Source organism: Anser anser, assembly GCF_964211835.1.
Source record: "Anser anser genome assembly, chromosome: 37".
In the NCBI taxonomy this organism is placed as follows: domain Eukaryota; kingdom Metazoa; phylum Chordata; class Aves; order Anseriformes; family Anatidae; genus Anser; species Anser anser.
The window spans coordinates 147,468-169,732 of NC_139758.1; the positions used below are offsets into that span (position 1 = coordinate 147,468).

At 58.3% G+C, this 22,265-nt stretch overlaps 2 protein-coding genes across 2 annotated transcripts; both read left to right on the plus strand.

Annotated features, from left to right (window-relative positions):
- Positions 1-1,883: 1,883 nt before the first annotated feature.
- On the plus strand, positions 1,884-10,370 carry LOC310888517 (trypsin-like). The gene is made up of 5 exons (XM_083815259.1): positions 1,884-2,010; positions 4,362-4,524; positions 7,552-7,805; positions 8,670-8,806; positions 10,126-10,370. The coding sequence occupies exons 1-5, from the start codon at positions 1,974-1,976 to the stop codon at positions 10,285-10,287; spliced, it is 753 nt and encodes a 250-aa protein (XP_083671385.1). The 5' UTR covers positions 1,884-1,973; the 3' UTR covers positions 10,288-10,370.
- A 2,056-nt stretch (positions 10,371-12,426) lies between these two features.
- Positions 12,427-19,496, plus strand: LOC310888520 (trypsin-like). Its single transcript, XM_083815262.1, has 6 exons — positions 12,427-12,621; positions 15,589-15,681; positions 15,771-15,933; positions 16,669-16,922; positions 18,052-18,188; positions 19,144-19,496. The coding sequence occupies exons 2-6, from the start codon at positions 15,600-15,602 to the stop codon at positions 19,297-19,299; spliced, it is 792 nt and encodes a 263-aa protein (XP_083671388.1). The 5' UTR covers positions 12,427-12,621; positions 15,589-15,599; the 3' UTR covers positions 19,300-19,496.
- Positions 19,497-22,265: the final 2,769 nt, after the last annotated feature.

Consider the following 22,265-nt stretch of genomic DNA (forward strand, 5'->3'; position numbering starts at 1 on the left):
TGCCCCTACTTTGGGGTCCCCTTAACTCTGCCTCTGTTTTGGGGTCCCCTTGACTCCACCCCCAATTGGGGTTTTCTTAATGTTGCCCCTATTTTGGGGTCCCCTTTCTCTGCCCCTATTTTGGGGTCCCCTTAACTTCACCCCTATTTTGGGGTCCCCTTTACCTGCCCCTACTTTGGGGTCCCCTTAATTCTTCCCCTATCTTGGGGTCCCCTTAATTATGTCCCTCATTTGGGGTCCCCTTAATGATGTCCCTCATTTGGGGCCCCCTTAATTGCCCCTGCTTTGGGGTCCCCTTAATTCTGCTCCTATTTTGGGGTCCCCTTCCCTCTTCCCCCCCAAAATTTGGGCAAAGGGGGAAACTGAGGCAGGGCAGAGCCTCCACTCATGGAGGGCCTCGATGGGAGGATTGTGGGTAATGTGGGGCTGGCACCCCACAGCCGTGTGGGCTGCACTGGGAGGGACTGGGAAGGGCAGAGATGGCACTGGGAGGGACAGGAAGGGCACTGGGAGGCACTGGAAAGGGCAGAGGGGGCACTGGGAAGGACAGGAAGGGCGCTGGGAGGCACTGGAAAGGGCAGAGGGGGCACTGGGAGGGACAGGAAGGGAACTGGGAGGCACTGGAAGGGAATTGGGAGGCACTGGAAGGGACGGGAAGGAACTGGGGAGCACTGGGAAGGGGAGGGAGGGCACTGGGAAGCACTGGGAGGGACAGGAAGGAAACTTTGAGGCACTGGGAGATGGGAAGGGAACTGGGGAGCACCGGGAAGGGGAGGAAGGGCACTGGGAAGCACTGGGAGGGACAGGAAGGAAACTGGGAGGCACTGGGAGATGGGAAGGGAACTGGGGAGCACCGGGAAGGGGAGGAAGGGCACTGGGAAGCACTGGGAGGGACAGGAAGGGAACTGGCAGGCACTGGAAAGGGCAGGGAGGGCACTGGGGGGCATTGGAAGGGTACTGGGAGGCACTGGAAAGGGCAGGCAGGACACTAGGAGGCACTGGAAGGGCACTGGGATACACTGGAACATGCTGGGAGGCACTGGAATATACTGGGAGGCACTGCAAAGCATTGGGATGTACTGAAAGGCACTGGGAAGCCTCTAGGAGACACTGGGAGGCACTGGGCGGTGCTGGAAGGGACTGGGAGGTATTGGAGGCCTCAGGAGTTCACTGGGAGGCACTGGGAGCACTGGGAGCCCCTGAAGGCACTGGGAGGAATTGGAAGGTACTGTGAGGGTGCTGGAAGGCATTGGAGGCCTTGCGAGCAAACTGGGAGCACTGGGGGCACTGGGAGCCCTGGGGACACTGGGAAAACTGGTAGCACTGGAAGCACTGGGGGCACTGGGACCACTGGGAGCACTGGGGGCACTGGGGTACTGGGGGCAATGGGATCACTGGGGTACTGGGAGCACTGGGATCACTAGGATCACTGGGAGCACTGGGATCACTGGGATCACTGGGGCACTGGGTGCACTGGGAGCACCGGGAGCACTGGCATCACCGGGGTACTGGGATCACTGGGACCACTGGGAGCACTGGGATCACTGGGAGCACTGGGAACACTGGGATCACTGGGGCACTGGGAGCACTGGGAGCACTGGGATCACTGGGGCACTGGGAGCACCAGGAGCACTGGGATCACCGGGGTACTGGGATCACTGGGACCACTGGGGACACTGGGAAAACTGGTAGCACTGGAAGCACTGGGAGCACTGGGACCACTGGGATCACTGGAATCACTGGGAGCACTGGGGCACTTGGGACACTGGGAGCACTGGAAACACTAGGATTTGGGCACTGGTATCACTGGTATCACTGGTATCACTGGTATCACTGGGGGCACTGGGAGCACTGGGAGCAGTGGGCGTGTCCCCACTGTCTCCGCCCCAACCTGCCAGGGCGGGGCCCCCCCCCGGGGATTTAAAGGGCCGGGCCCGGCCTCGGCAGCCTCCAGGTCCCTGTCCTCCGCTGCCATGGAGCGCCTCCTGCCCCTGCTGCTGCTGGCTGCTGGTGAGGGGACTGGGAGGGACTGGGAGGGACTGGGGGGCACTGGGAGGGCACTGGGGAGCACTGGGTGGGGACTGGGAGGGAGTGGGAGGGAACTGGGGGCACTGGGAGGGACTGGGAGGCAACTGGGGGGCACTGGGAGGGAACTGGGGGCACTGGGAGGGAACTGGGGGCACTGGGAGGGACTGGGGGGCAACTGGGGGGCACTGGGAGGGAACTGAGGGGGAACTGGGGGGCACTGGGAGGAACTGGAGGGCATTGGGAGGGAGCTGGGAGGGACTGGGAGGTAACTGGTGGGCACTGGGAGGGAACTAGGGAGAACTGGGAGGGACAGAAAAGGAACTGGTGGGCACCAGGAGTGGTTGAGGATATTGGGAGGGAATTGGTAAGGAACTGGTGGGCACTGGGAGGAAATTGGGAGGGAACTGGGGCATACTGGGAGGGACTGGGAGGCACTGGAAGTGAATTGGAGGGGAGTAGGAAGGGAGTGGGAGGACATTGGAGGGGTCTGGTGGGCACTGGGAGGGCGCTAGGGTGCACTGGGGGGACTGGGTGGTACTGGGATGGTGCTGGGGGGACTGGGAATATGCTATAGGGAGCACTGGGGGGAACTGGGAGCTGCTGGGGTGCACTGGGAGTGAACTGGGGGGCCACTGGGAAGGTGCTGTGTGTGCTGCAGTGCACTGGGAAGGCACCAGGGGGCACTGGGATGGTGCTGGGGGGCACTGGGGGGAACTGGAAGGGAACTGGGGGGCACCAGGAAGGGGCTGGGAGGCAACTGAGGGGAACTGGGGGGACTGGGAGGTGCTGGGAAGCGACTGGGGGAAACTAGGAGGGCACTGGTGGGTGCTGCAGTGCACTGGGAGGGCACTAGGGGGCACTGGGAGTGCTGGGGGGCACTGGGAGGCCCCGGGAGGCCCTGGGAGGGCACTGGGTCACTGGGAAGGCATTGGGAGGGGGGTGAGAGGGAATGGGGGGCACTGGGAGTGTACTGGTGGCAGTGAGGCAGAATGAGGAGATCTTGGAGGCACTGAGGTGTACTGGGAAAGAGGTGGAGGTGAACTGGGGACACTGGGAGCATACTGGTGTGAGTGGGAGGGAAAGAGGAAGCACTGGGAGGCACTAGAGGGCACCGAGGGATACTGGGAGGGAGCTGAGGGTGAACTGGGGACACTGGGAGACAGTGGGAGTGTACTGGTATGGATGGGAGGGAAACTGGAGGCACTGGGAGGCAAATGGAGGGCACTGGGGGATACTGGGGCACTGAAGAAGGGCTGGGGGGCATGGGGAGCACTGGGAGCACTGGTGGGGTGTAGGAGGGACTGGGATGGCAACCGGTTGCACTGGGAAGGAACTGGGGGTGAACTGGGGCATTGGGAGCACACTGGTGGGGCATGGGAAGAAAAGGGGGGGAAGCACTGGGAGGCAACTGGAAGCCACTGAGGGGACAGCAAGGGTTTACTGGGAGGGAGCCAGAGGAGACTGGGGTCACTGGAAGGTACTGGGTGGGAACCAGAGGCTACTGGGAAGACCTGGCGGGCAGTGAGAGGCACTGGGAGTCACTGGGGACAATGGAGAGGAAGTGAGGCTGCATTGGGAAAGAAGTGGGAGGCACTGGGAGGGCACTGGGAGGTGCTGGGAGGGCAATGGGAGGCACTGGGAGGGCACTGGGAGACACTGGGAGGTAGTAGGTGGGAAGTGAGAGATCACTGGGAGAACTGGGAGGGAACGGGAGCAACTGGAAGGGCAGGAAGGTGACGTGGGGAGGCCCTGAGGACCCTTAGATAGGGAGGAACTGGGAAGGAAGGAACTGGGAAGGAACTGGGAGGCACTGGGATGGCACTGGGAGGCAGTAGATGTGAAGTGAGAGGTCAGTGGGAGAACTGGGAGGGAATGGGAACAACTGGGGGAGCAGAGAGGTGACGCAGGGAGGCCCTGAGGACCCTTAAATGGGGAAGAACTGGGAAGGAAGGAACTGGGAAGGAACTGGGAAGGAACTGGGAGACACTGGGGCCCTTAGATGGGGACCCTTAGATGGGGAGGAACTGGGAAGGAAGGAAATGGGAAGGAAATGGGAAGGAACTGGGAGGCACTGGGATGGCCCTGAGAGACACTGGCAGGCAGTAGGTGGGAAGTGAGAGGTCACTGGGAGAACTGGGAGGGAACGGGAGCAACTGGGAGGGCAGGAAGATGATGCGGGGAGGCCCTGAGGACCCTTAGATGGGGAGGAACTGGGAAGGAACTGGGAAGAACCTGGGAAGGAACCGGAAAGGAACCGGGAAGGAAGGAACTGGGAGGAACTGGGAGGCACTGGGAGGCACTGGGAGGGCTGAACCCCGGTTCCCCTCCCGCAGCGGCCACGGGGGACGAGAACCGGATCGTGGGGGGCCACAGCTGCCAGAAGAAGCACCACCCGTACCAGGCGGTCCTGCTGGGCCCCCAGAACAACATCCACTGCGGCGGGGTCCTCATCGACAAGTTCTGGGTGCTGACGGCCGCCCACTGCGACACCAAGAGGTGGGGTGGCCCCAGCTGGGGTGGGGATTGGTGGGGTGAGGGCCCTTCCCCTCCGCTGGGCCGATGGGCAGGTCTGGGAGAGGGTCACCAGGTCCTGGTGGGGATTGGTCTCAACGTGGAGGAGGTGGAGAACATCAAGGGTGGAAGTCGTGGGGGTCGTCTACTTGAGGTCCTCCTCCCCACCCTGCAGCCTTCTGGGGACCTTTCCCAGCAGCCACGATGTCACTTGGGACTGGGTGGCCAAGTGCTGGGCGGAGAGGAGGTCACCTCTATGGCCTGGAAGAACCTCTTGGCTTCCCATTGTGACCATCCCATTGGGTTGGCCAACAACTGTCCAGCTGGGTTCCAAGAATTAGGATCTAACTGTGTTGGCCACCACAACCATCCAGTTGGGCTCCCAGTATGACCATCCCATTGGGTTGGCCACCACAACCATCCCATTGGGCTCCCAATACGACCATCCCGTTGGGTTGGCCACCACAACCATCCAATTGGGCTCCTAACATCACCATCCCATCGAGTTGGCCACCACAACTGTCCAGTTGGGCTCCCAGAATTAGGATCTAACTGTGTTGGCCACCACAACCACCCAGTTGGGCTCCCAGAATTAGGATCTAATTGTGTTGGCCACCACAACCACCCAGTTGGGCTCCCAGAATTAGGATCTAATTGTGTTGGCCACCACAACCACCCAGTTGGGCTCCCAGAATTAGGATCTAACTGTGTTGGCCACCACAACCATCCAGTTGGGCTCCCAGTATGACCATCCCATTGGGTTGGCCACCACAACCATCCAGTTGGGCTCCCAGTATGACCATCCCATTGGGTTGGCCACCACAACCATCCAGTTTGGCTCCCAGTATGATCATCCCATTGGGTTGGCCACCACAACCATCCCATTGGGCTCCCAATACGACCATCCCGTTGGGTTGGCCACCACAACCATCCAATTGGGCTCCTAACATCACCATCCCATCGAGTTGGCCACCACAACTGTCCAGTTGGGCTCCCAGAATTAGGATCTAATTGTGTTGGCCACCACAACCACCCAGTTGGGCTCCCAGAATTAGGATCTAATTGTGTTGGCCACCACAACCACCCAGTTGGGCTCCCAGAATTAGGATCTAACTGTGTTGGCCACCACAACCATCCAGTTGGGCTCCCAGTATGACCATCCCATTGGGTTGGCCACCACAACCATCCAGTTGGGCTCCCAGTATGACCATCCCATTGGGTTGGCCACCACAACCATCCAGTTTGGCTCCCAGTATGATCATCCCATTGGGTTGGCCACCACAACCATCCCATTGGGCTCCCAATACGACCATCCCGTTGGGTTGGCCACCACAACCATCCAATTGGGCTCCTAACATCACCATCCCATCGAGTTGGCCACCACAACCACCCAGTTGGGCTCCCAGAATTAGGATCTAATTGTGTTGGCCACCACAACCACCCAGTTGGGCTCCCAGAATTAGGATCTAATTGTGTTGGCCACCACAACCACCCAGTTGGGCTCCCAGAATTAGGATCTAACTGTGTTGGCCACCACAACCATCCAGTTGGGCTCCCAGTATGACCATCCCATTGGGTTGGCCACCACAACCATCCAGTTGGGCTCCCAGTATGACCATCCCATTGGGTTGGCCACCACAACCATCCAGTTGGGCTCCCAGTATGATCATCCCATTGGGTTGGCCACCACAACCATCCAATTGGGCTCCTAACATCACCATCCCATCGAGTTGGCCAACACAACTGTCCAGTTGGGCTCCCAGAATTAGGATCTAACTGTGTTGGCCACCACAACCATCCAGTTGGGATCCCAACATGACCATCCAGTTGGGTTGGCCACCAGAACCATCCCATTGGGCTCCCAACATGACCATCCAGTTGGGTTGGCCACCAGAACCATCCCTGAACACACCCAAGCTGTCCACAAAACCAGCATCTCCCCACCTTCAAGGTCCTGCAGGTCCCTCCCCATGTCCAAATTCTCCAAAATTTCAAATTTCCCAAAACCACCGCATCAACCCCCTCGGTCCCCACTCACCCATGGACGTCTCGGTCTTGTCCACACACCCAAAAGGGGCTTCGAGGCCGCTGGGGGGTGGCCGTGTGAGGTGCTTCTTGAAGACATCATGGAGAGGAGCTTCTCCACCCCCTTCTCCACGTGGGGTTGAGGGGAGAAGCAGGATGCGGCCCCCTCAACCCATCTACGCAGAAGCCATTGATACGGTGGAGTTGGCCAAGAAGGACCTGAACTAACCCCAAATTTGGTGACCCCAAATTTGGTGACCCTAAATATGGTGGCCCCAGATTTGGTGGCCCCAGATTTGGTGACGGGTGATGTGGAGCAGCCTGAAGAGAGGTCTCCTCCTCTCCCCATTCCCACCAGCTCTCTGAACTGGACTAGAATGCGTTGAGTGAAGGGGGCAGACCAGTCTGGGGAGCTGGTGGTACTGGTGTGACTGGCCCGGGCATGGGAGGACCACGGGACCCATCCTCCCTGCGTGACAGGGTCTGAGCCATCTCCTTGAGGGACACCTTTGGACTTCCCTCCGTTTATTTTTGGGTGGTCCAAGCTTCTCCCCACTGAGTCCTGACGCACAGGGCATAGAGCAGGGAGGAGCTGCAGGAAAAACGAGGAAGAAAACACGAAATTTAGCATTTAGTTGAATGTGGTGGGGCCTGGAGAAGGGGTGAGGACACTTGGGCCTTCAAGGTGTAGAGGCTGGAGCTGGTTCTTCACCACCATGCCCAGCTTGGCACGGGCTGGGGAGGACCTCACGTCCCTTGCTGGGACATGCTGGGCCGCTTTTGTCTCCTGGCCTCGGTTTCCCCATCTGGTTCGAGATCCTAATGATAGGAGGGGAAGCCTTTTGCCCTACTTCCGCGGAGGCCGGGAAGCTTCGTCACCGCCCCGCTCCTCCCAGCCTCCCCGGCGTGGGCCTCCCCTCACCCTGGCCTCTGCCCCGGCCACCACCGAGCCTCACCGCGGCCCCTTTTCTCCACCTCCATGCCCAGGTCCATCCCCATCCGCATGGGCGACCACAGCCTGAAGACCAAGGAGGGGACGGAGCAGTGCATCAACTCGGCCCAGGCCTTCGTCCACCCCGGCTACAACCCCACCACCCACGACAACGACATCATGCTGCTGAAGCTCCAGAAGCCCGTGCGCTTCACCGACCACGTCCAGCCTGTGGCCCTCCCCAGGAGATGCCCGCCGCCCAACACCGAGTGCATCGTGTCGGGCTGGGGCAGCACCAGCAGCCCTGAAGGTCGGTGGAAACATCTCCTCGCGACGTGTGGTGGGGTCCCGAGGGACCTGGGGAGACAGCTGGGCGTCTTGGGGACGTCTCAGTGTCTTGGGGGCATCTGGGCAGGTTGTTTTGGGGATGGCTTGGGGACTTCTTGGTGTCTTGAGGATAGCTTGGTGTCTTGGGGACATCTTGGATTCGTGGGGACATCTCAATGTCTTGAGGACAGCTTGGGGACATCTTGCCCTCTTGGGGACATCTTGGCCTCTTGGGGATGTCGCAATGTCTTGAGGACATCCTGATGTCTTGGGAATATTTGGGTGTCTTGGGGACATCTCAATGTCTTGGGGACATCTCAATGTCTAGGGGACAGCTTGGGGACATCTTGGTGTCTTGAGGACAGCTTGGTGTCTCGGGAACATCTTGGTGTCTTGGGAACATCTGGGTGTTTTGGGGACATCTAGGCATCTTGGGGACATCTCAATTTTTTGGGGACAGCTTGGGGACATCTTGGTGTCTTGGGAATATTTGGGTGTCTTGGGGACACTTTTGCTTCTTGGGGACATCTCAATGTCTTGAGAACAGCTTGGGGACATGTTGGGGATATCTTGGCATCTTGGGGACATCTCAACACCTTGGGGACACCTCTCTCTGGGCGGGGCTTCCTGGGTCCATTGGAGGTCTCCGTTCTCCACACCATGACCACAGGAGACATCAAATCACCTCCGCTGTGGCCGCTCAGCCCTGACCTTGGGGCGCGTCTCCCATGGTGGGGCCACGTCACCTTAGAAGGGAGACGGTCCCATTGCATCGGAGCCCTCTGGGGACCCTTCCCATGGGGTGAAGGGTGACCTGGGACCCCTCACCATGTCCCACCATCCCCAGGCTACTTCCCCGACATCCTCCAGTGCGGTGTGGTCTACACCATCTCCAACGAGGAGTGCAGCAAGCTCTACCCCAAGGGCATCACCAGGAACATGATCTGCGCCGGGCTCAGCTCGGGGGGCACCGACTCCTGCCAGGTGGGTCTGGTGGCAGTGGGATGGCCGTGGGGCGCTGCACCCATGGGTGGGTGCCTTCACCCGCCCTGTCCCCGGGGAGGGACCAATGGAGAGGAACCGGGGTTGGGGGGCACATCACACCCAGCTGAGGACCAGTGGTGGAGGTCCCCATCTCTGGTGGAAGATCAGCCCTGGGGGTCTCGGCTCCTTCAGGGCCCCCCACTAAGCACCGTGGGGACCCCCGGCTGCTATAGGGACCACCTGGGTGCCGTAGGCACCCTGGGTGCTATAGGGACCCATCCCTAAGCACCGTACACATGCCTGGGTGCTATAGGGCCCACCAAGCATCACACCAAGCACCTTGGGTGCTAGAGAGAACCCCTGGGTGCTATTAGGACCTTTGGGTGTTGTAAAGACCTCCGGAATGCTATAGGGACCCCTCAATGAGCACCATATGGATCCCTGGCTGCTCTAGGGACCCCCAGGCATTCTTCAGGTCCCTGGGAGCTATAGGGACCCCTGCACGCCATGGGGACATCCTGGGAGCTATAGAGACTGCCAGGGTGCTGTAGGAACCTCCAGCGTGTTATGTAGACCCTATGGATGCTATAGGGACCGCGCAGGTAATGCACAGCCTCCTGGGTGTTAAAAGGACCCCCAGGTGCTATGGGAATCTCCGTGATGCTATAGGACTCCCCCAGGGCATTAAAGGGAACCCAAGGGTGCTATAGGGACCCCCAAACTCCGTATAGCCACCCCTGTGTGCTATAAGGACCCCTTGCATGCTATAGGGACCCTTTAGGTGCTATAGGCAACAAGGCAACATTCAGCCTTCTGAGTTCTACAGGGACCCCTAGGTTCTATATGGATCCTCTGCATGCTATAGGGATCCCCAGACAATGTACAGCCCCCCTGGGTGCTACCCCTGGACCCCATAGCGACCCCAACACCCAACCCCACAGGGCAATGGTGATCTCCACCCAGCAGCAGGCACCGCCAGGAGGACCAGGGGGTCCCCATGGGGCAGGGCTGGGGACACAGGGGGACGAAGTGAGGGTGGGTTGGCCACCACAACCACCCAGTTGGGCTCCCAGAATTACAATCTAACTGGGATGGCCACCACAACCATCCTGCTGGGCTCCCAGTGTGACCATCCCGTTGGGTTGGCCACCACAACCATCCAATTAGGCTCCCAAGATGATTATCTCCTTGTGTTGGCCATCACAACCATCCAGCTGGGCTCCCAGTGTGACCATCCCATTGTGTTGGCCACCACAACTGTCCAGTTAGGCTCTGGTGAGATGGTGGGGACCATCTCACTGGGTGCCTCTGTCCTCCAGGGTGACTCGGGTGGGCCACTGGTGTGCAAGGACGAGCTGCAGGGCATCGTCTCGTGGGGCATGCAAGTGTGCGGGCGGCGGGGCAAGCCCGGCGTCTACACCCGCGTCTGCGAGTTCACCGCCTGGATCCACGACACCATCAGGAGGAAGAGCCACGCTTGAGAACCCACCGCGCCTTTCTGGGTCTGCTCCTCGCTTCTCTCATCCTGGGGAGGAGCTCCTGGAATAAAATCCTCTAGAACCTGGCCGCCCTGTGCCATCATGTGGATGTGGGGAGGGGGAGAAGAGTGGGAGAACATGGCCACCATGAGCATGGGGTCTCCGGAGGTAGGTGGGCAACTCATGGCCATGGGTGTTTGGGGGTGGTCAACCTGGAACCACATCTTTCTGGTGCTGGTTGCCACGGTGACAATCTGCAACCATACGTCTGGTGCTGGTGGCCACGGTGGCAACCTAGAACCACATCTTTCTGGTGCCGGTTGCCATGGTGGCAACCTGGAATCATGACTTTCTGGTGCTGGTGGCCACAGTGGCAACCTGGAACCATACATCTGCTGCTGGTGGCCGTGGTGGCAACCTGGAACCACATCTTTCTGGTGCTGGTGGCCATGGTGGGCAATCTACAACCAAAAATCTAGTGCTGGTGGCCACAGTGGCAACCTGCAACCACACGTCTGGCGCTGGTCAGCAACCCGTGGCCACACATGTCCAGGTCTGGAAGACATATTTCAAAGTGTAGAGGACACACGTGTCCAGTTCTGGAGGACACACGTGTCCACATCTTTAGGACATGTGTCCAAGTCTGGAGAACACACGTGTCCATGTCTGGAGGCCACGTATGTCCACAGGAGGAGGCCACACGTGTCCACAGGAGGAGGCCACACGTGTCCAGCCCTATAGAACGTGCACGCAGCTGGAGAATTCACAGCTGGTGCCCCACAACTTCGTGTCCCACCTGGTGACCGTGACCATCACCCCACCACCACGCGTGTCCTCCTCCGGAGGCCACAGCCCACGTGTCCCATGGACCCACCGCCACCGGGCCACCCAGGGTTAGCACTGGCCGCGTCAACCAGGAGCAAAGCAGGGAAGCTGCTCCTCCTGGCAGCGCGTGGGCTGCCCTAATTGGTGCCAATTAAGCACTCGCTAACGAGGAGGCCGCTAACGAGGGCCTCCCCCCACCGAGAGAACCAGTCTGGCCATGCCCGCGGCGCGCGGCGCCGCCCGAGAAGCCGCACCGCCCTGTTTACACCGCTTACACCCCGCTTCAGATTTACACCCCGGGGTGGGCAAGCCCCGCCCCTCCGAACTCGTGGCCACGCCCCCCGGCTGGAAGCCCCGCCCCCTGTGCGTGTGCAAACGGTGTGGGGTGACAGCTCCCCCTAGGGGCGCAAGTGACGAAGGAGCTGGGGAACCTCCAGCTTTGGTCTTCTTCTGCTCTGGTCTTCAAGACCAGCCAGCCAACCTGATTGGCTAACCAGCACAGGTTGGTCTACAAAGCCAGCTGGCCAATCAGAAAGTATCGGTCTACAAAGCCAACCGGCCAATCAGCATGCGTTGGTCTACAAAGCCAACGGGCCAATCAGCATGCATTGGTCTGCAAAGCCAGCTGGCCAATCAGCTTGTGCTGACCTACAAAGCCAACTGGCCAATCAGCACGTGTTGGTCTACAAAGCCAACTGGCCAATCAGCACATGCCGGTCTCTCAAGATGATTGGCCAACAGGGCTTGCTGGCTGGACAAGGCAGCCGGCTGGACAAGGCAGCTGGCCAATCAGCACATGCTGGCCTCTACGGCCATCAGCCAATGAGCATGCCCCCCATCTCAAAGCCAGCTGGCCAATCAGCATGCACCCATTTCCAAAGTCACCAGCCAATGCCATGAGTTTGCCTCCAACGCAGCCATCCAATCCTCTGTCGTTTGTTCCCACAGCCTGTTGGTCAATCAGCATCTTGCCTCCAGAGCCAGCCGGCCAATCAGCACGCGCCGTTCCCCAGAACTACCAGCACCTGCCACGCTGTCGTTCCCATGGCACAGCCTTCCAATCAGCTCTTCCCTATCACCTCAACCGGGCGGGGAGCCAATCAGCAAGCTCCTTCCATCCAACCAACAGGTTCCAACCAGCCAATCGGAGAGCTCCGGCTGACCAATCAGCAAGCGCCGCCCCGGAGAGAGCACGAGGGAGGCCGGGCGAGGTGGTGCCGAAGGATTAGGGGAGGATTAGGGAAGGCGGCCTCCACGCTCGGCCTTGGGGCGGGACGAGCCGGGCCCTGACGCCGTTATAAAACCGGTGGTGCTCACGTGGGTGGGACGGGCGCGGAGCGGCGGCGTCGGAGGAGGAAGAGGAGGAGGAGGAGAAGGAGGAGGAGGAGGAGAAGGAGACACGTCAGGGCTGGTCGGAACGCTTCTTCCCGGCGCAGAGGGGAGGACACGCGAGCCTCAGGAGCGGGGAGGCCTCCCCGGCCCCCGCGGGGCACAGCGGGGACCTGCGGAGAGGTTTGGTGGGGTGGCGGTGGAGGGCGGGGGGTGGTGGGGGAGGCTCCAAAGGGAGGCCGCGGTCTGTGGTCATGCTCTCCACCTGAGGCCCTGCTCCCTGTCCATCCTTACTTCATGCTCCATCCCCAGCCTCCGTCCATCCTTCCTTGTTCATTCCGTCCCCAGCCTCCATCCATTCCTCCCTATTGTTCCATCTCCAGCCTCCATCCACTCCTCCTTTTTGCTCCATCCCCAGCCTCCATCCCCGCTTCCTTGTTCGCTCCGTCCTCAGCCTTAGTTCTTCCCTCCTTCTTGCTCCATCCCCAGCCTCCACTCATCCATCCTTCTTGTTTGTCCCATCCCCAGCCTCTACATCCTTCCTTGGAGAAGGAAGCTCCATTTCTAGCCTCCATCCACGTCTCCTTGCTTTCTCCATCCCCAACCTCCATCCACTCCTCCTTTCTTCCTCCATCCCCCAACCTCCATCTATTCTTTCTTCCTTGCTCCATCCCCGACCTCCATCCACCCCTCCTTTCTTCCTCCATCCCTAGCCTCCATCCCCCCTTCCTTCCTTGCTCCATCCCCAACCTCCGACCACCCCTCCTTTCTTCCTCCATCCACCCCTCCTTCCTTGCTCCATCCCCGACCTCCGTCCACCCCTCCTTGCTTGCTCCATCCCCAATTTCCACCCCTCCTTGCCCGATCTCCACCCATCCTTCCTTGCGGAAGTTTTCCATGATGAGGGTGGGGAGGCACCAGAACAGGTTGCCCAGAGGAGCTGGGGTTGCCCCATCCCTGGAGGTGCTCAAGGCCACGTTGGATGGGGCTTTGGGCAACCTGGCCTGGTGGGAGGTGGCCCTGTCCATGGCAGTGGGGGTGGAACTAGAAAGGCTTTGAGGTCCCTTCCAACCCAAACCATTCTGTGATTCCTTCTCCATGGTTGCTTTATCCCTGAGTCCACAACCTCCGTCCATCTCTCCTTGCCTCCATCCCCGATCTTCATTGTCACAAATGATGCAGAACGGTTGATTTGTCTTTCTTCCTTCCTTTTCCTTCCTTTTCCTTTCTTTTCCTTCCTTTTCCTTCCTTTTTCTTCCTTCCTTTTCCTCCTTCCTTCCTTCTGTCCTTCCTTTCTCCCCTCGTTCCCTCCTTCCTTCTTTCCTTCCCTCCTTCCCTCCTTCCTTCTCCATGTTTGCTCCACCTCTGGTCTCCATCTCTCCTTCTCCATCCTCGTTCCTCCACGTTTCCTTCCCGTTCTCCCTCCATCCCTCCCTCCCCACGCCACCTCCGTCCCTGTCTCCATCCCTCCTCTCGCCATCCCTCCATCCTCAGCCTCCCTCCATCCTCAGCCTCCCTTCCCTGGCCCCACGTCCATGGGGCCCACCACGCATCCGCAGGGAGTGGTGCCCCACACCCATGGGTGGCTCCAACCCACGGCCGTGGGAACCGTGACCCACAGTCGTAGGGTGCCTTGATCCACCTCTGTGGGGCCCACAATGCCTCTTCTTGGGGAGCAATGACCCACGGTTATGGATGCCTCCAATCAATGGCCATGGGGGACCATGACCCACAACCACGGGGGACCATGACCCAAAGCCATGGGGGACCACGACCCATGGCCATGGGGAGCATGGACCCAAATCCACAGGGAACAGCGACCCATAGCCGTGGAGAACCATGACCCGCATCCCTAGGGGACCATGACCCATGGCCATGGGGAGCATGGACCCAAACCTACATGGGACAGTAACCCATGGCCATGGAGAACCATGCCCCCTAAATTGGATGTCTCCAACCTAAAGAAGCCCATGAGCCAAAACCACGGGGAGCCTTGACCCACAGCCATGGGGACCATGACCCACATCCTTGGGGAGCAATGACCCACGCCCAAGGGTGCCTTCACCCCACGGCCTTGAAGAGCCATGCCCCAAAACTACGGGAGGGGGGCCCCAACCCGCTGCCACAGCCCGAGGGAGGCATCCGAGGGCAGTGTGGGGTGCTGGAAGGTCAACCGCCCCGAGACAAGGAGGGGGAGGCGGAGGAGTTGGTGGGGCCCATAATTACGGGCCTCATTAACAATGACTGTGTTGATTGCTGCCGTGGCACTTGGCATAATGATGTTGCCATTGCAAAAGCACGATGACGGGGCGAATCGTGCAGCTCCCAGCACTGGGCAGAGGGGACCGTGGAGACCCCCCACCATAGTGCCATAATCCGCAAAATGGTTTGGAGCTACCAGAAACCCATCAAGAAATGTGCAGGGCTACCATAATGACCCCCAAAATGTCTTGGAGCTACCATAACCCTCCCCAGAAACGTGTAGAGCTGCTATAATGTCCCCCCAGAATGGTTCAGAGCTACCATACACTCCTCAAGAAATGTGTAGAGCTACCATAGTGCCTCCCAAAATGGTGCAGAGCTACCATAAACCCCTCAAGAAATGTGCAGGGCTGCCATAATGCCCCCCAAAATGTCTTGGAGCTACCATAACCCTCCCAAGAAATGTGTAGGGCTGCCATAATGCCCCTCAGAATGTCTTGAAGCTAACATAATCCTGCCAAGAAATGTGTAGGGCTGCCATAATGCCCCCTAGAATGGCTTGAAGCTACCATAAAGCCCCCATGAAATGTTCAGGGCTACCATAGTGACCCCCAAAATGTCTTGGAGATACAATAACCCTCCCAAGAAATGTGTAGGGCTGCCATAATGCCTCCAGAATGGCTTGGAGCTACCATAAATCCCCCAAGAAATATGAAGGGCTATCATAATGACCCCAAAAATGCCTTGGAGCTACCAGAACCTCCCCAGGAAATGTGTAGGACTGAGCTAATGCCCCACAAAATAGTTTGGAGCTACTATAAACCCCCAAGAAATGTGTAGGGCTGCCATAAGACCCCCCAAAATGGTACAGAGACACTTCAGCGCCACCCTCAAAATGCATAGCCCCACAAAACCACCACCGTGGTCCCAACGCTTCTGTCCCCGCAGTGGCCACATCGATGGAGGTACAAGCCATGGTGGCCCCCCGGCCATGGGACCGAGTGAAGCTGTTGGGAGCCTTGGTCTTGGTGGCGTCCATGGGTGAGTTCAAGGGTGAAGGGTCTGACCAGTGTTGCACACGCGTGTGGAGGTGCTGACACACACCTTCTCGCCCCCATCATGCCTTGCAGTGTCCTCGGTGGCAGGTGACACGCGCGTGGTGGGCGGCATGGACTGCGAGCCCCACTCACAGCCGTGGCAAGTGGCCATCCTCGACATGTACAAGCTCTACTGCGGCGGCGTCCTGGTGGCCCGGCAGTGGGTGGTGACGGCGGCCCATTGCACCACGCCAGGGTAAGGGCACCGTCGTGCGTGTAACGCGTGTCACGCGTGTGCCGTGTCCCCTGGGTCATGAGAGTGGCGTGGTCGCCATGGCCCATGTGTGTGTGCTGTGTCAGGGTCCTGTGGTCCCACGTGTTGGCGTGGCCATGATGTGGTCTACATGGGTCCTGGCCATGCCGTGACCAACGCATGCCATGGTTGCACCAAGGTGTCCATGTTCATGGACCACATCTTGTCCCACATGTTTTGGCCATGCCATGACCAACATGTGCCGTGGTTGCACCATGGTTTCCATTTTCATGGACCACATCATGTCCCACAAGTGTCTTGGCCATGCCATGACGCGACCAATGCATGCCATGGTTGCACCATGGTCTCCATGTTCATGGACCACATCATGTCCCACAAGTGTCTTGGCTACGCCATGACCAACGCATGCCATGGTTGCACCATGGTCTCCATGTTTATGGACCACATCTTGTCCTACATGCGTTGACCATGCCATGGCCAATGTGTGCCATGACTGCAATACGATCTCCATCTTCATGGGCCACGTCATGTTCCATGCATGCCATGACCTGCACATGCCGTAGCCGTGCTGCAGTCCCCATGTTACACATCCCATCATGCTTCTTCCCACAAGAGCCGTGGCCACACCGTGGTCTCCAAGACCCCTACAAGTGGCCGCGTTCCCCGTGTCCTGGCCACCTCGCCATCCATCCCACGTGTGTCCCTTGGGTGCTGCAGGATCACCACCATCCGCTTGGGCAAGCACAACCTCTTCACGCGAGAATGGGGCGAGGAGCGGAGGCTGGTGCAGAAGCTGGTGCCTCACCCCAACTACAACCCCAGCACCAAGGACAACGACATCATGCTGATCAAGCTCCTGACACCCGTCACACTCACCGAGAGGATCCAGCCTGTCCCTGTGGCCTCCTGCCCCCCAGTGCCTGGCACCAGCTGCACCACTTCGGGCTGGGGGGCCACCACCTCCCCAGAAGGTACCCAGTGCTGACGGCCCCTCCTGGATGCCTGGGTCCCCTCCTGGACACCCAGGTCCTCTCCTGGACACCTGGGTCATCCCCTGGACACCTGGGTCCTCTCCTAAAAAAAATAGGAACAAAACAGGGCAGCAGAGGAGGAACAGGAAGGAAATAAAGTGAAATCAGGTTAACTTCTACCAAAAACTCAAAAAATTACAATGAAAAGAAACCAGAGCGAATAGACTAAAAGCATCTAAAACCCTGTAAATCGAATAGTGGGTGAAATGAGAAGTAAACAGGACCAAATATGATCAAGTGACAAAAAGAAGTAAGGCGAAGGAAGGGGAGAAAAGTTAAAATAAAGTCAATTAAATTAAATGAAGGGAAATGAGTTAGGTAGAATAGAAGGGAACAGAGTAAAATTAAAACAGATTTTTTTTTTATAGAAAGAAGAAAGAAAGAAAAAGAAAGAAAGAAAGAAAGAAAGAAAGAAAGAAAGAAAGAGAAAGAAAGAAAGAAAGAAAGAAAGAAAGAAAGAAAGAAAGAAAGAAAGAAAGAAAGAAAGAGAAAGAAAGAAAGAAAGAAAGAAAGAAAGAAAGAAAGAAAGAAAGAAAGAAAGAAAGAAAGAAAGAAAGAAAGAAAAAGAAAAAGCAGATGGAAGAAGATAGAGTGAAACAACAGAGAAACACCCTAAAATTAAATTAGAGGAAACTAAAGGAAAATGTAAAACTAAGGCAGTTTAATAGAAGACACAAAATCATGGCGCAAAAACGGGTTGGACTGGGCGAGTCCTGGTTCCCCAACCTCTGTGTGTTTGGTTTCAAATCAGACCTTTTTGGGGCAGAAATTCCTTATTTTTGGCATTCCCCTCTGGAAATGCCCGCCCGAGGGAGGCTTCGCCCATGATGGGATGTGTCTCCATGGGTGTCTTTCCAGCCAGAAGTGTGGAAACATCCCCAAACAGCACATTTTCCACCCCGAAACAGTCAGGAGAAGCCACCTTCGTGTGAGACCCCGGGGGAGACCCAACACCCTCTTCCCCAAGACGGGGGAGTCGGCGCTGGGAGTTCGGGGGGGCAAATTTCTGCTGGTTCCCGGGTCGATTGCTCTGGTTTCTTTCTCCCCTCCCCTCCGTTTCCCATCTCAGTCTCTTACCCGGACGTCTTGCAGTGCGTCACCGTCACCATCTTCTCGACGGCTGAGTGCAAGCGGTTATACCCCGGCTCCATCACCGAGAACATGATATGCGCCGGGAGCCTCCAAGGCGGTAGGGATTCCTGCCAGGTACGGCCATGATGTCCTCCTTCCACCGCTGCCACCGGGGGGCTGTCCGCAAGGCGGACCAAGGGGACACGTCCCCTGGTCATCACCATGGGGGTCGGTGGTCTTCCCGGTGGCTCATGAACCCAATGAGGGTTGGCCAACATGAGTTAGACAAGCCAGCGATGTTCTCTACCCAACAAGGGTTGGCCAAAACGTTTCAAGAGGGTTGGCCAAAAAGTGTTCAGCCAATCGGGTGCCGGCCCAACCAATGGGGGTTGGACAACCCAATGAGTTCTTCAGGCCATGGAGTTCTTCAGCCCAATGAGGGGTGGCCAAAACAAGTGTAATTGGCCAAATCAAGCATAATTGGCCAAAACAAGTGTAATTGGCCAAAACAAGTGTAATTGGCCAAAACAAGTGTAATTGGCCAAAATGAGTGCAATTGGCCAAATCAAGTGTAATTGGCCAAAGCAAGTGTAATTGGCCAAAGTAAGTGTCATTAGCCAAAGCGAGCATTATTAGCCAAAGAAAGAGTTATTAGCCAAAGAAATTGTTATTAGCCAAAGAAAGTGTAATTAGCCAAAGTATAATTGGCCAACTCAACGATGGTTGGCCAACCCAAAGAGATTTGGACAAGCAACCGTGGTGGTTGGCTGACCAGTGACGGTTAAAGAATCTTCCAAGCATTGCGTCCTGGTGCAATGGTGGTGGAACACCTGGCTAATTAGACAGCCTGATGTCACGGGTTGGTTGAACCAATGGTTTATCAGCCCAATAAAGGTTGGTCAAATCAGTTAGAGGCCAAACCGGTGATGTCTGGCCAACCCAACAATGGTTAGCCAACCCAACAATGGTTGGCCAACCATGAGAGGTCATCCAACAGGATGAGGCCTGAGAGTGGTGGGCCAAGCCACGAGGGGTTGGCCAACCCAAGAAGCGTTGGCTGACGGTTGGCTCACAGCACCTCTTTCCGTAGGGTGACTCTGGGGGACCTCTGGTTTGCAATGGGACCCTCCAAGGTATCGTGTCCTGGGGCATGGAGAAATGCGGGCAGCCCAAGAGACCTGGTGTCTACACCAAGGTCTGCAGATACGCCCAGTGGATCCAGAAAACCATGAAGGACAACCAGTGACGCTCCAGCAACCTCCGAGCGCCCGAGGGAGGTCGGAGGGCCACGTCCAGGCTGCTGCTGCTCGCCGGGGCAGGTCGCGGGGACAACAGAGGCTGTGGCAAGGTTGTGGGTGCAGCCAGGGTGTCACCTGGTGAAGCCAGTGAGAGGGTGGATGGGAAGGAACCAGAAATTAAAGCGTTGCGATGTTTGGTGGGAAATTTCGTCCTTTCGACCTGTCCCCTCAAGACAAATCCCAGACCTGGCCTCTCCTCCAGGGTCCTCCGCGGGTCCGGTTTCCATTTATGGCTTTGTTTTGAGGTCAGAACCCTCCCACCATCCCCCAAATTTGCGATTTTACGTTAATTTGATTTGAAGATGAGTCCTGTTTCCTATGCTCGTGCTCTCCCATCATCTCACAAGGACGAAGATGTGGCCTGGCCTTGCAATGGCCCCATGGACATGGGATGCTGGTGGATGAGTCCTCCAACCCAAACGGAGTTGGCCAACCCAACAAGGGTAAACTAACCAATGATGGCTGCCCAATTCGTTGACGTCTGGCCATCCAGCAATCTCCTATCCAATAGGAGATCCCCGGTGGGAACAAACAACACAAGGAGCATCAGCAGGGGACACCCAATCCCACGAGGGGCACCCAAGGGCCCCAGTGATGGTTGGCCAACCCAACAAGAGTCTATCAGCAGCCAAGCTGGTTGGCAAACCTAAGGCAGTTGGCCGATCCGATTGGCTGGGAGGGTCACCCAACCAACGATGCGTGGCCAACCCAACGAGGGTTGGCCAATCCAACAAGGGTTACCCAACCCAGCGATGATGGTTGGTCAACCCAATGTCTGCTGGGTCCTTCTGAGGCTGGTGGCCACGGGTTTGTTTTGGCTGTGATGTTGCCCCCTAAGTTCCTCCATGCCACCCCGTCTTTGCATGCCCTCAAGATTTTTTCATTGTCCTTTTTCCCCAAATCTGGGTGTCCCAAGATGATGCACACAGGTCCCCGGGGGAGTTCGTGGCCCCGAGGAACTTGTTGGCAGGGAAAATGGTCTCCTTCCTTGCGGAGGAGGCATCTGGAGATGCTTTGGGTCCATGCAGGGGCTCAGCTGGGGGACTTTTTTGGCACTGACCTCCACAGTTTGGCCACCACGGGGACTTCCCTTGTGAGCCCGAGGTGGGACGAGCTGGTGGGACTCGTCTTGGTGGCATCTGGGGAGGGGTCGTGGCTCCCAGCCCCTCAACACCACAGAGGGGATGGGGCCACGTCAGCCACACGATCCGTCCCGCCCACCCCGCACTGGGGAAACGCCATTGGGTGGGCTCTTCCTAAGCCCCGCCCACCTCAAACTGGGGAAGTGCCGTTGGTTGGGCTCACCCCAAGTCCCTCCCACCCTGAACTGGGGAAACTCCATTGGCCGGGCTCTCCCCAGCTCCCACATCAATTGGGGGAAACTTCTCAAGTCCCGCCCACCCCAAAACAGAGAACCGTCATTGGTTGGCCTCTTCCCAACTCCCACCCACCCCAAATTGGAGAACCTCCATCGGTTGAGCTCTTCCCAACTCCCACCCACCCCAAAAAGGAGAAACACTATTGGTCGGGCTCTCCCCAAGCCCCACCCCTGCCCAATTTAGGGTCTCGCCACCACCACCCCCGTACCACCCCTACGGACGCGTAGACCCCACCAAATCCCCCATGGGTGGGTGACCACGAACCCCCACGAGACCCCACCACGCCATCCCGCGCAAGGGGGTGCCACCTCCCCGCCGGGTGTGGGTGCACCCCGTGTGAACGCCCGAGGGGGGCCGATCGTTAATTCCCCCTAATAACACGCGGCACCACGCTGTTTTCCCCCGTGATTACGGCCCCGCCGCGAGGAAAATCGTTATTACTGTAATTAGCGTTAATGACGGGGGGGGGCAATAATATTACAACAGCGGCCGCATCACGCCCAAGGTGTGTTCGTTGCCCGCCCCGGGCGGTTTCTCAGCCGCTGCGTCAGGGGGTGATTTGCTTAATCCGGATTAAATCCGGAGGAGGAGAAGCGCCAATCCCCCGCTCTGTGATCTCCCCCCCCCCAAGAAATCGGGGTGCCCTGCTGCACCCCATGAGCACCATAGGGGATCCAAGGGTCTGGGACCCCCTTGGTCATCCCTATTAATCCAGGGGATTTAGGGGTCTGGGACCCCCTTGCTCGGCCCTATTAGATATTTTGGGGGTCTGGACCCCCTTGATCCAGGGGACTTGGGGGTCTGGGACCCCTAAGCTCAGCCCCATTATTGCAGGGGATTTAGGGGTCTGAAACCCCCTTGCACAGCCCCGTTTTTGCAGAAAATTTAGGGATTCGGGACCCCTTTGCTCAGCCCTATTAGGTATTTAGGGGTCTGGGACCCCTAAGCTCAGCCCCATTGATCCAGGAGACTTAGGGGTCCAAGACCCCCTTGCTCAGCCCCATTAATCCAGGGGATATAGGGGTCTGGGACCCCCTTTGCTCAGCCCCATTGATCCAGGGGATTTAGGGGTCTGGGACCCCCTTGCTCAGCCCCATTGCTGCAGGGGGTTTTGGGGTCCAGGACCCCCTTTCTCGGCGGCCCCACAGCTCACCCCATAGCCACCACCGCGTCCCTTCGAGGGGGGGCCATGTGAATGTGGCACCTGCCTGGGGACGTCAGCAAGCAAACATGGTTGGGGAGGGGGGGCTGCTAATGAGCCCCCGTTAATAATTAACACAAAGCCTTGATAGCCAGGGGCACCCAGCCCCCCGGCACCCAGCCCCCGTGCCCCCCCCCATCATGGCGTCTCCTCGCCTCTTGTTCCTCCTCCTCTTCCTCCAGGCGCTGGTGGCCCCCGGTGAGAGGCTGGGGGGGTCCCAAGGATGGGGACGGGTGGGGTCTTGGGGGCCCCCAGGGTGGGGGTGAGGGGTCCTGGGGGTCCCCAGGATGGGAACTGGGGGGGCTGAGGGTCCCAAGGATGGGGATGGGGGGGT